At 51.1% G+C, this 13,254-nt stretch overlaps 4 protein-coding genes across 4 annotated transcripts; 2 read left to right on the top strand and 2 right to left on the bottom strand.

Annotated features, from left to right (window-relative positions):
* Positions 1-2,188: 2,188 nt before the first annotated feature.
* N7471_010553 (uncharacterized protein) lies at positions 2,189-2,725 on the top strand (the record flags this gene model as incomplete). Its single annotated transcript, XM_057283272.1, has 1 exon — positions 2,189-2,725. The coding sequence occupies one exon, from the start codon at positions 2,189-2,191 to the stop codon at positions 2,723-2,725; it is 537 nt and encodes a 178-aa protein (XP_057132251.1).
* Positions 2,726-2,844: 119 nt separating this feature from the next.
* Positions 2,845-3,036, bottom strand: N7471_010552 (uncharacterized protein; the record flags this gene model as incomplete). The annotated part of the gene is made up of 1 exon (XM_057283271.1): positions 2,845-3,036. One exon carries the CDS (start codon positions 3,034-3,036, stop codon positions 2,845-2,847), a length of 192 nt encoding a protein of 63 aa, XP_057132250.1.
* An 83-nt stretch (positions 3,037-3,119) lies between these two features.
* N7471_010551 (uncharacterized protein) lies at positions 3,120-3,410 on the bottom strand (the record flags this gene model as incomplete). The annotated part of the gene is made up of 1 exon (XM_057283270.1): positions 3,120-3,410. The coding sequence occupies one exon, from the start codon at positions 3,408-3,410 to the stop codon at positions 3,120-3,122; it is 291 nt and encodes a 96-aa protein (XP_057132249.1).
* A 7,816-nt stretch (positions 3,411-11,226) lies between these two features.
* Positions 11,227-11,806, top strand: N7471_010550 (RNase H1/viroplasmin domain-containing protein; the record flags this gene model as incomplete). Its single annotated transcript, XM_057283269.1, has 2 exons — positions 11,227-11,360; positions 11,410-11,806. 2 exons carry the CDS (start codon positions 11,227-11,229, stop codon positions 11,804-11,806), a joined length of 531 nt encoding a protein of 176 aa, XP_057132248.1.
* Positions 11,807-13,254: the final 1,448 nt, after the last annotated feature.

Raw genomic sequence — 13,254 nt, 5'->3', positions numbered from 1 at the left:
ATACCTCTGCGTTGAATGAAAAAGGACAAGAAGATGGGAAGGCACTCCAACATATATATTCAACACTCAGAAAGGATCCTCCTCAGTTCAGTGCGGAAATTCGTTTTGGGGACTTGTATTCATTTGGGGTCGGACGAAATAAGAAGATTGCTGGCCATTTGGCTGCAAAGGATCTCTGCCGTCGAATAGGAATTTCAGTTGGAAGGTGACGGTAAAATGATCTAAAACTTTTATTTCGGTTCAAATTGCACCATATCTTCGTACGCCTTCAAGCAAATCGCAAGTCCCTTCAGGACTTCCAGGCATGATTTTTGCAAGCCTTACTGCCTGAAAATTCAAATCAAGGACTTCACTAGCTATGCCAAAGCTATCCTAGCGCCTAGATAATCATATGTATTGTTCGATAATCTTTGCTCGCGAGATTTTTGTCCTTTTTCCTTTTTCTTTTTTTCTTTTCTTTTAAATACAAACGTTATTTACTGTTGAGAGGCTTCTGGCACTAGTTTAGGAGGTGTTTCTTTTTCGTGCTTCCTCGTAGTAACAAGAGCCTCATAGGAGACTGTAGCATTAACGTATCATGAAGGACACACGGCCACCTACAAATGACTATACCATTAGGGAAAACCTGACTTGACCTAACAACACCACCGCATCTTATGAGGGTAATTATTTCGAGACTGTTGGAATAGATACTGAAGATTCCGTCCGTTTTATCGGAATTTTTAATTTCTCCGTGGTTTATATAATATACTGCATTGAAGTTGGCCATTTTTCGACGACATGGCCCAAATGGCTTACTTAATCATGGAACCCGATTTTTGTCCTCAAAACTAAGCCCCTTTCGAATTAAATCTGTTGTGATCTGAGGCTGGTGCAGATCAGGAACCAAGCCGAACCATCGGAATTAATCCCGAGGTGCCTATACGAAGAATCAAGCTGATTGGAAATCAACTTGATCATCTCGTTGTATATATAGCCTCATGTTTCCCTCTGAATAAATACAACAATTCATACCTCTGAACAACAACAGGTTATGAGCCCGGGAGCAAAATCTCGGGTGCCGTCTCTAGTGGCGGCGGACGGTTCGGAGAAAAAAAGCTCCAACACCCTTGCAGGCAGCATCTGGCCCGTCCGTCAATACGGTACAGCAGTCCGCCAAGAAATGCAACTATTGCAAGAAGCGCGGCCATGTGGTCGCGCAGTGCTGGAAGAAACAGCGAGAAGGACAGCCGTCTAGGGACCATGCCCTGAAGACTGAACGGAGTGTTTCCGGCTCACCAAGAAATGATTTACAAAATATACCATCAAGCCAGAGAGAAGATCGGCAGGGCCCACCGACTTCCAAGAGACCGAGGATCAATATCGTGAGGGCGAGGGTGACGACCCTTTATACCCACGCACCGCAACCCCGGTGGATCCTGGACTCGGCCGCCACCAGCCACATCTGCTGGGATCGGAACTGCTTCAGCAGTTTGCGGCCCCACCGCGAGATGCTGGACACGGCGGGCGATCCAGTGGAAGCCGAAGGGATTGGTACGGTGAAGCTCACGCTCCGGGGGAAGTTCAACCAACCCCTGGTGTTAAAGAATGTATACTTCGCGCCACGCGTCGGGATGAACCTGATCAGCGTGCCGAAGCTGTTACGAGACCGCTACTGGGTGGTTGACTGCGGTCGCACGGTGCGACTCGCACCTCCACCTCACCAAAACATCTACCAACTTTCAATCGAAAATTCCTCCACTAATACTTATCGAATCTACTATAAATTGGAACTATATAAAATCTACAACTGGGAATACAATTTCTGCAAATATAAGTATGATCCGACGCCAACTGCGAAATCGAGTGGGAGTCTGAAAATTAAAGCGAGTGAGCCCTGACCCACTTTTTTCCTCCCATACAAAAATATAAAACCCTAATCCGAGTCAGCCTCACTCCCCCTCCCCCCATGGGATAGAACACCGAGACCCGTCGACTGAGCCGAGTCAATGCTCGCCTGCTCAACACTTTTACCCGCAAGGAGACCTCTCATGACCCAATATCCGCTCTCCAGAATGATCAGTCGCGTCGGCGATACAGTGAGACTTGGCAGAAACTGGTCTGCTACTGGGAGCGAGTGGTTGAGCAAGAACAACTCTCCGACACGCCTTTTCGACCTAGCGATGATCAGCTTACCGCGTGGGTCGAAATGACCGACGCTGCCGATGTGCTTGTCGATTCTCCTTCCGATCCAGACGACCCAGCTCAGCGGCAGGGGCAGCTTGACGCGTTAGACGAAGCTACACTCCGGTTCAGCATGAACATTATCCGGCATGCTGTCCCCCGACGAGCCTTTGACTCAGTACTCGTGTCATTCGCTGCGGTACTCTTCTGGAGCCCGCAATCCCGGCGATGGCTGACCTTGGCTCAATACACGACATACCTCTCACAATTGATCTACGATTGCCAGATGATGGTTCTCGCTCATTCTCTGGCGCAGGCTGCCGAGGACAATCTAGGGGTAACCCTGGTCGAGATCCGAGATCAGTGGCTACTGAATGACACTGCTGGGCCTGTGGCGGAGCTGCTGGAAAACCGACTTCTTGGTTTTCACATTGGCCGTACCGAAGTGCCTCCGGCTCAGGTACGATGGTATCAGGATGGGCAAACGGCCATCTACCAAGATGTGACCCTTCACCTGACCGACCTTCATACCATCATCTGGCGGGGTCTTCAGGGAGCCTAGACGATCTTCACGGATGAGCTTTGTCTCAGTGGACGCTCGGCCCCGGTGACAGACGTTCCCAAAGTGGACCTCAGTCGGCTCGTCGACAATTGGGACGTCACATCACAGGGACGCTTTCCTCACGGATCCTCGTAATCATAGCCAGGTCCAGCCTCTCCGAGACTGGCTCTTCTGCCGCGTGGGACAGACGCCGTCGCTTTCCGCGACCTTCTGGGCGCGGGGAGCGGACAGCGAAGTTGCCATGCGCGCGGATGTCGCAGACCAATATGAACAGGCCGTCCAACGGTTCCTTCGGGCCTTGTTCGTGCCATTCTTCCTCGGGTCCGGGCAGCAGGCGAGATGGATGGAGTTTGTTGGGCTCCGCTGGCGAAACACGTCATTAGAGACGCGCAATCTATATCTCCATGACGGGCAGATGCTCTTCATCCTCCAGTACCATAAGTCGATGAACCTGATTAATGCTTCTCGCTGGCCGGCGCGGTTCCTCCTGCCCGAAGTCGCTCAGCTTGTGGCGCAGTTTCTGATCCTCGTCCAGCCGTTCCGGCGGAGTCTGCAGCAGAACACTGCGATCCCCGCGGCCGTTTCGGACTATCTCTGGTCTCGAGGACGGGAGCCATGGCATCCAGACCGGGTGACCGAGACGGTGGTCGAGACAGGCCAGCGACTGCTCGGGAAGAAGATCCATGTCCGAGCATGGCGGCAGCTCACGGTAGGGATCGCGATTAAGAAGTTTTCATCTGCCCCCGCATCTCTCTGGGCAAGCGAGAGGGATATTCAGGAGCTCGAGGGCACGGAAGAAGGAGAACCCGGGGGCAGTATGGCAGCGGTGTTCCACTGGCAGGCCTCCCATACGCCACGGACGGGGAACCAGATATATGGCGGGTCAGTCAATTTCTGGGGTGCTTTGACCGACGCTGGCTTACGGAGTTTCGGCGTGCGAGCGAGATGTGGCACCGTCTACTCCGGGATGTTGTTGTTCAGAGGTATGATTGACTTGTTATTTCAGAGGGATACATGAGCCTATATATACAATAATTTAGCCAAGTTGATTGGAAATCAACTTGGTCGTCTGTATAGACACTTCGGAGCTAATTCCGACGGTGCGGCTTGGTTCCTGATCTGCACCAGCCTCATATCACAACATTCCCCCTCAGGATCGCTTTGCTGGCAAGGCGATACTGGATTAACGCTGTGCAGGCAAGCCTCGGTAAAACCACTCAAAAACCTTCGTGGGAAAATAAAGTGGAAAGAGCGCCTGCGCTGTCACGTTTGTTGCCTCCGAGTCTCCAAGGCTTCGATTCCTAGAAGACTACAGAACTTGGCAAAAGCCGTAGGTCCCAACGGCTTGGTAAGACCGTCAGCGGCCTGTTCCTCAGTAGGAACGTATTGAAGACCAATCTCGCCAGCATTCAGCACTGCTCGCTGATAATGGAATTTCACGTTGAAATGTTTGGTCCGTTTGTGGAACTCGGGATTGCGCGAGAGGGCAATAGCGGACTGGTTGTCAGCCATGATGTTGGTGACCGGGGACCGATACATTTGCGTTTCTGCTAGGAAGGTGCGGAGCCACTGTAGATGTAGAAGGGCATTGTATTGTCCAATGTACTCGGCATGAGTCGTAGACGTGGCCACTTCCCCCTGTCTCTTGGACGACCAGGAGACTGGTGCGCCTGCAAGTTGGAACACATAGCCAGACGTGGAATATGCCCCATCAGTGACGACGGAGCCACCGAAGTCGGCATCTGTGTATCCGATCAACTGACCACTGCGGTATGTAATGCGATGGCATTGCGTGGCTTTGACATAGCGAAGCAATCGCTGCAGGGCGACCTGGTGGTGCGATTGTGGCTGAGACGTGAAGCGACTCAACGTGCCCAGCGCAAACGCAATATCCGGCCGCGTTCCGACCATCAGATACATCAATGAACCGATGGCGGTTGCGAATCGTGCTTTGGTTTCCTCGTCCGGAGGTTCTTCGTCTGGACGGCGATTCAAGACTTGCTTGGGATTCATCGGGGTAGACTTCGGCTGACAGGTTTCCATGCCAAAGTCGGAGAGAACCTTTTGGATGTACTGTTGTTGGTGAATGGAAACGGCTCCGTCGGCATGGTAGTCGAATTGGATCCCGAGGAACGAACGTGGGGTTCCAAGGTCGTTCAATCGGAACTCTCTTTCCAATGCTCGTTGCACTTGATCTATCTCGTGCGAGTTTGCTGCAGCAACGAGAAAGTCATCGACGTAGACACAGATCACGCAATTGGATTTGTAGAACACGCAGTTGTCCGATTGTGCCATAGTGAAGCCATGAGCAGCCAGCACGCGGTGGACGCATTGGTACCAAATCCGCGGGGCCTGCTTGAGACCATACAAAGAGCGGCGAAGCCGGCATACATAGCCTGGCTCTTCGAAGCCTTCGGGCAACTCCATGTAGATGGACGAGTCTACGTCACCATGTAAGAATGCAGTGACAGCATCAAATTGGTGAAGCTTCCATCCGCGCAACACGGCGCTGGCGATGATGCATCGGACCGAGTCCATCCGTGACACCGCAGCAAATGTTTCATGGTAGTCGATGCCATGCTTCTGCCGATAGCCTTTGATAACTAGTCGCGCTTTACGCGTTCCGTTGGCTTTGGTCTTGAAGACCCATTTGCAGCCAATCACATGATCTCCGGCTGGTACATCCTCTCGCAGAACCTTTTCCCATGTTCCGTGCTCGAGAAGAGACGCATATTCTTTCTGGATGGCTGCCCACCATTCCAGTTGATTCGGGCCCGACACGGCCTCGTGAAAAGTCGATGGATCGACTGTGCTCGCAGATGCGGTATTCAGTGCGCCTGCGGTATACACCTTGCCAAGTGATTCCAGTAAGCGCCGTGAGGGTCTTCTTCTGCGGCCATAGATGGAATAGCCGAGATCCTGTGTGGACTTTGCTTCCTTTTCGATTGGATTGACCGGTGGAAGTGTTTCCTCCACATGCTGAGATGGCGTTTTCAGTCGTTCAGCCAAGTCCGGAGGCGATGCAGGTGGCGTAGGCAATGCGCTAGATGGAGGTGGCATCGCTGGTGGAAAGACAGGTGATGGAGGAGCATTGTCCGGGAGGTCGTTGCCTGTTTCCCCCTCGATGAGTGGCGCCACTGGGGTCCTCTCATCGAACTCGACATCACGGGAAAAAACTGTCTTCCCTGAATGAATTTCATACAGCTTGTACTGGTTCGGTTCACAATAACCTAGCAATCGGCACTCGGATGATCTGGGTCCGAGTTTTGCTCGATGCTCTTTCGGGATCAACACCCATGCGCGGGAGGCAATCCGCCGCAGATGCAACAGCGAGGGCGGCTTCCCGTATATGATTTCGTATGGGGTCTTCTTCTGCAAAATCGATGCTGGCGCGCGCAGCTTCAGATAGACCACCGTGTCCAAGAGCTCGGTCCACCAGGAAGGAGGAAGTTTCGCATCGGACAGGAGCGTGTTGATCCGCTCCCGGATAGTGCGATTCGTGCGTTCGGCCAGACCATTCTGCCCTTTGCAGTATGGCGGCGAGGTGTCAAACTCGACTCCCTGGGACTCGAGGTGTGTTCCGACGGGCAAGTATTCTCTCCCATTGTCGGTGAGGAACCTCTTGATCTGGGCGCCGAACTGACGGTGCACCCAGGCCTCGAATTGTCGGAACTTCTGGAGCGCTTCATGTTTCCATCTCATGGCATATGCCCCCGAGCCACGAGAATAATCGTCAGTAAAGGTGATCACGTACCTGGAGCCATCTTTGGCAATCGGCATCTCCATGATGTCCGAATGGATCATTTCGAAAATTCTCGTTGAATGCAGACGTGGCCGTCTTGCACGGGAGTTCCTCTTCTGATGCTGCTTACCCGACATGCACGCCGGGCACTGCGGCGTTGCCAGCAGCTGCGCCTGCGTCAGCGGTCGGTACGGAATGCCGGTCTGCCGGAGGACCACCCTCAAGTCTCCCCGGTTCAGATGTCCCATCCGAGCGTGCCACAACGCTTCGGAGGCCTGATCCATTCCTTTGCACGCGTCTTCTTCGAGTATCACAGCTTCACCACCGAGTTCAGAGGTTGACGTTGCGCATTCTGCGTCACTTGACTCCTGAGGGCCGTCGACGTCCATGGCCACCGCCTGCGGTTCCAGGGAATCTGCATGGCCATAGGCCGCCGGCGCCCTCGCCAGTTGGACTTGCTCTCGGGATCTTTTGCTCACATGGCACCGCAGGATCAACAGATCCTCCTCCGCATGGTAGGCGGTCCCCACGGTCCGTCCTCGGCGTTGCACAAAGACGTTCTGCGGGTGCGCCACCACCGAGTAGCGGTCTCGCAATAACTTCGGCACACTGATCAGGTTCATCCCGACGCGTGGCGCAAAGTACACATTCTTCAACACCAGGGGTTGGTTGAACTTCCCCCGGAGCGTGAGCTTCACCGTACCAATCCCTTCGGCTTCCACTGGATCGCCCGCCGTGTCCAACATCTCGCGGTGGGGCCGCAGACTGCTGAAGCAGCTCCAGTCCCAGCAGATGTGGCTGGTGGCGGCCGAGTCCAGGATCCACCGGGGTTGCGGTGCGTGGGTATAAAGGGTCGTCACCCTCGCCCTCACGATATTGATCCTCGGTCTCTTGGAAGTCGGCGGGCCCTGCCGATCTTCTGTCTGGCTTGATGGTATATTTTGCATATTGTTTCTTGGTGAGCCGGAAGCACTCCGTTCAGCCTTCAGGGCATGGTCCCTAGGCGGGTGTATTTCGCGCTGTTTCTTCCAGCACTCCGCGACCACATGGCCGCGCTTCTTGCAGTAGGTACACTTCTTGGGATTTCTCTGCACTGCATTGATTGACGGTCCTGGGGCTCCCTGCGGGGGCGTGGGAGACTCCTTTTTCCGGACCGTCTGCTCGGCGTTGGACAGCCGATTTCCGATAGTGGTCGGGTTGACCGGATCCTTGTCATTCTGGATCGCATCCACAACCAGGATGTATTCCGGTCCGATCTGCGTGAGCAGGATCGCAATATGTGTCTTGTCACCGATTGATCCTGGAGTAATGGCATTCAATCGATGTACGAGCAGCCGTACGCGATCAACAAAGTCACGCGCACTGGCGCATCGTTCGCCGGTTGTTTCGCGAAGTTGGGCAAACAATTCGCAGAAAGTGGCGAGTTCCATCCGCCGGTATCGTCCTTCAAGTTCATTCCAGAGGTCACGGGACGTCTCCAGTCCCGCGACATGAATGCTGATGTGGGGGGACAGGTACCGGAAGATAGTGTGGTAGGCCTCGGCTTCGCGGCGCGACCATTCACGGTGGCGCTCGAATGCCTGGACCTCCACTTCGAGGCGCGCTTCAATGGCTCGCTGTCTCACCGCCCCGTTAAGGTGGGGCTCCACCAAGGGGTGGATATCTGCCGTAATGGGTTCGGCGTACTTGAATAGACAGTCGGGACGCTGAAGGTCGCCCGACACTACATCCCAGACCTGCCTTGCTTTGAGATAGGAGGTCATGAGACGTTTCCAGGTCGCGAAGTTGTCACTTCCTGTCAGAGGCTCGATGGCCGTGACCGCTCGGTCGGGCGAGTCATGGACCAGAGCAGACATAGTGAGGATAGTGAAAGCGGGGTAGATATATAATCAAGATGGTCAAGATGATTCTCGGATGAGTAGAAACGGCACCCGAGAGGTTGCTCCCGGGCTCATAACCTGTTGTAGTTCAGAGGAATAATTGATTATTATTTCAGAGGGAAACATGAGTCTATATATACAACGAGAAGATCAAGTTGATTTCCAATCAACTTGATTCTTCGCATAGATAAGTCGGGATTAATTCCGATGATGCGGTTTGGTTCCTGATCTGCATCAGCCTCATATCACAACAGGCCCGTCTGCCTCCCTTGCTATACGAACAAATTCTCGTCGCATCTCAGGGTTAAAAAGGGTGTTTTTTTAGCCTGTAATTGATGCGGATGCCATGAATCCAACTTTGCCATCTTGGTCAATCAAGATGGTGGCATAATGACGCTGTAGGATCATTGTTAGTTCACCACCGAGTGCCTGAGAAGAAATCGTCCTTCTCACAATACATGATATTTGCTGAGAAGAGCTACTATCTGCTTTAAGAATGCTGTCCGACATGTTGTCTTTGTTTTGAAGGGTGGAAGGATGTCGATGAAAAAGCGCGACTGGCAGATTGCGAGAAGCTTACAAGGCTTTATCAATAGACCGCAAGTACTCATACAGAGATGGCCTCGTGAGAGTTCCTGGCCTGATCTGATTAATCTTTTTGTGGTTCTATTTCTTCATTTCAACCATTCCCAGCCGGCTAATCATTTATTGCGCCCTGCCCTCCTTCCTATTTGAATGGCACAGAGCTTTATGATGATCGTTTACGAAGAGTCAGTGCTAGGCGACCGCAAGGCTCTGCGTTATAACAATAATTTTCAGGCATACGCAGTCTGGTGCCAGGGGAGCAAGTACTGCCCCGGATCGTAGAAGACAGAGAGACATCGACGAAATCATAGGTACCGGCAAGCAGCTGGACCTTGAGAGGCTCCATGAGTCTGAGACATTGCTACATCGATTCCTTGTCCTTTGTAGTCAATCAATCTGATAGGCGTACACTAATTTTATTGTATATCACAGCGATATATCCTAGGAGCATTCGTATCATTCCAAGGCTGTATAACTGGCCAATGGCTCGAAGCATTACATGTGGCTATGCACGGTAGAAGCCAGTAAGACCTGTCCATCACATGCATAAGCGCCTGGGAGCAATTCGTGTACAATAGCTTCTTGCGACCAGTAAAGGAGTTCGAAAATACCAAGTGAGCGTGATAGTGATATGCAGAGGCACTGGCCCCTTTTCTGCATGTCTATCACATTGAGTTTCCTGCCAACCACTAGATGTGGCGCTAAACAAAACCAATTCTGATGGTTCCGCGCGGAACCGTCAGAACTGTTTTGGATTGCACCCCGTAACCTGCCATACGACTTGAACACTGCTGCCTTGGTCCCTTGGTTGTTCTTTCCAGAAAAACATCCCCGCGCTCATTTTCACTCATCCTTGAGCCTACCATGGCGAACCAGCAAAAGAAAGGACAAGGTCCATCCGATTTGAAGAGGCTGACGAATGGCGAAGTTATTGAGTCCTTGGAAACTCTACCCCATGGGGGTGGGAGGAGTCACCGTGACTCGGATTAGGGTCTGGGAGTTAACTATGGGAAAGAAAAAGTGGGCCCACGGCCACTCGCTTTAATTTTGATGCCCCCACTCGTTCTAGTATTTGGCGTCAGATCATGCTCAAACTTTACAAAGTTATATTCCCAGTAGTAGATTTTGTAAATCTCCGTTTTAAAGTCCATTGAGCCAGGTTTGGTGGAGCAATTTCTTATTGAAAATTTGGAGGATTCCATAGTTTTTCCATGATTCTCGATGTCTAGAGTCCCGTACATGAGACTCCTGGATGGACTTGAAATTTTCAGGGCAAACACAATGTAGCAAACAAATCGTGTATGTAGCAAGAGGACTTCTTTCGGGAATTGACCGAAGATCTATGAACAGCGCTTAATGATATGGTCGGCGGTGTGGATGGGAGAGTTTCAATTTGCACCCGCAGCGCTCGGACTTCCTCATGTAGCTTCTCATTCTGGTTGCGGATGATGTTCTGATCATGCTTGACCTCCTCTAGGTCAGCGTTGGTGGATTCGATGAGCGTGGTTTAAACTGAGAAGCTGGAGTGGGTTTCTTGGGTGTTTGTGGGAAGGGGTTCGGGCCCTCCCGTAGGTGGGTCCGTCATCGGTGCGGGGTTAGCTCCCGCTCGGCACGCAACCACAACTAATATATTTTGACAGTCGATCGAGAATGATGCGATCCACGCCTCGAAGTGTTCTCTCCAACGGGTACCGAGTCCCGAATTCGGAGAGATAGAGGATGGATCGAAATTAGTTTCACCACTTGCACAAAGATATTCTTTCTCAGGCCCTGTTTTGAAATTCGGCCAATCAACGCCTTCAAACTAGTATAGTAGCGCCGCAGACCCCCACTCAGCAACCAAGGCCGTCCATTGACATACCGACACGTTTCGTCAGCTCATCGATAAATATGTCAGTCAATTGCCTTCCGAAATTCGTCAGCTGTCCGCGGGACTACAACCTATCTTCCCCGTAATGTCGTTCACATTCATGTAAAATCAGGCTTCTTCCACGCTCTCGGCTTTCATTACTCGAACCAAATATACAGAGCAATAATTTCACAGTCGAGTATTTGACAGATTGGCCTGCTCATGGCTCCACAACTCCGCCAAAAGAAAGGGCTCTACGCCGTCTATGACGGTCGCGTTGACAAGCCTGCCATATATTCTTCTTGGTAACTATGAGCCCAACATAGAAAGCGAGGAATGACTTTTAACTTTCGAATGGTCTAGGAGTCAAGTGCAACCGAGAGTGATAGGTTGCGACAGCGCCGATCACGAGCGATTCGACAACCTCAATAATGCCTGCGCCGCAATGGAATCAAAAGGCATCAAGGACTTCGATGATTTTACCAAAAATGCACCCGAGAGAAAGGCCAGGCCATCGAAAAATGTCAAATACTACGCTGTTGCAGGTGGCAAGTCTACTGGGGTTTTCACTCATTGGGAGTAAGTCTCCTTCTTTCAATGACTAGAACCTGTCCACTCACAGGAATAGTGAGGCTGAAAAAGCGAGCAAAGGAACCATTGCGTGCCATGAGCGTTTTAACACCAAGAAAGAAGCAGAGGATTTTATCGAGAGCTGGAAAGATGCATACGCTGATGTTTGGCGAAGGGAAATCAGACAGTCGTTGGACAATGGATGGAGACCTCGTGATATGAAGTTGAACATTGGATCAATTCTGTGCAAAGAAGACGGCAACAATGTGACGGAAGATCGCAATAAGGTACCCAAAAATAAGGTTATTGATAGTGGTGAGCTGCCAAAAGTGGAGTTACTGGCTATCAAAGAAGAAGACTCGCAGACAGGAGGTCATCCGAGTTCTGATTCTGATGCCGACGAATTGTCCGCGGATAGCGATTCGCCTATTTCAGAGAATTATCTGCAAAACTAAATTGACACCCTTGAAGAGGTGAAAGAGTTCATGGTATTAACGAATGTATTCCCCGGCCTACGTCAAGGATTCCAAGAATGCCCGGAAGTCAAAAGGAGGGTTAGCCGCAACGGTCTGAGCGAAAAAATTGAGGAGTCTCTTGCAATCCACGAAAACTGCAACTCTTCAGACCTAAGAACTGCACAACATTAGATATCAACTCATCAACGATTGCTCTGCAATTTTATTAATATGAGTTATAGATTGCCGACTAAACCATGTTGCCGAACCCAGGCCGTTGGAAATAGATACTGACGACTCTATACAACCCCTGGAAAGCAGTGACAGTCCCACGGCGACAGTTACAGTAGATTCTACACAGACAGGGGAAATGACAATATTATCATCATGGTGGCTTCGGTTTATGAACATCTACGCCCCACCAGCAGCCGGCTATCAACGTATCTCGTACGCATGCGTGAGTTCTCTTGCGTTTCACACTGAAACCCGCGTTGATATTGTTCTAGGGCTGTGGAGAACTTTCGTATCTCGATGTTAGAGAGCTGTCGGCCGGTGGGACTGAGAGGTTCCGGCGAAGACTCCTTAAGAGCGTCGCTGCTGTTAGTAGTCACACACAGATTTTACCTGGATCAAGTCGACTAGAACCCCCACCTCAGGCACATTTGAATCTCAGCTTGAGCTCAAGCCTGCCCAGCCGAAATGCGGAAAACCCGAGAGTCCCACATCGTTGGTCATCTCTATCTTCTCAGCCTGAGGATACCGAAGCTGGCAGCACAAATTTCCAGAATCAGGATCCTCAATTCGTTATCTTGTATATGAACACGAAGAACTCAACTGTGTTGGTTCATGTTGAAGTCGGTTCTTTAACCAACGACCAATACTTTTTTCAGCAAGTGTATCAGGAGTACCGGACACTTCGTGATAAACATGAATTCAGGCTTTCAATAATAATACCATTGTGGATGCACACCTTCTTTCGTGCGGCTTCTACGTGGCCGACACGGCTCCCATTATTGTCGAGGCCCTTTCATTTCCCTTCCATACTTCGCTCTATCCTTCCTGAAATGCATCTTTTCAGAGTCGCATCGGGAGATTTTGTCCGGGTACGTATAATCTATTTTTCTTGCAATCGGAATTTATGGAGATCAATCCAGTAGACTTACGCACCGTCCCAGTTTTCACTTGTTCCTATTGGAATGAAATATTGTCCCAGATGGTTCAAGAGAGAATTTCCACCCGAAGCCGAGGTAAAGGCAAGAAGATACCTTTACGAACCAGTCCCAGTGGAAGACGTTGAATTTTTCGATATTCCATTGCAACACCTGCTGAAGCCGGGACCTCACACTGACAGATTCTGGATAACCACATTTCCGAAAAAGCTCCGAGATCCATTGGTTCGGCTACCCAGAAATAATGAGCATCGTGTGATTGGATGGGGCATCCGTTTA

This window comes from Penicillium samsonianum (assembly GCF_028829775.1).
Source record: "Penicillium samsonianum strain IBT 33392 chromosome Unknown utg000006l_segment0_segment0, whole genome shotgun sequence".
Lineage (NCBI taxonomy): Eukaryota > Fungi > Ascomycota > Eurotiomycetes > Eurotiales > Aspergillaceae > Penicillium > Penicillium samsonianum.
The sequence above is the reverse complement of the archived record's forward strand: the minus strand, read 5'-3'. Positions and strand labels throughout refer to the sequence as shown.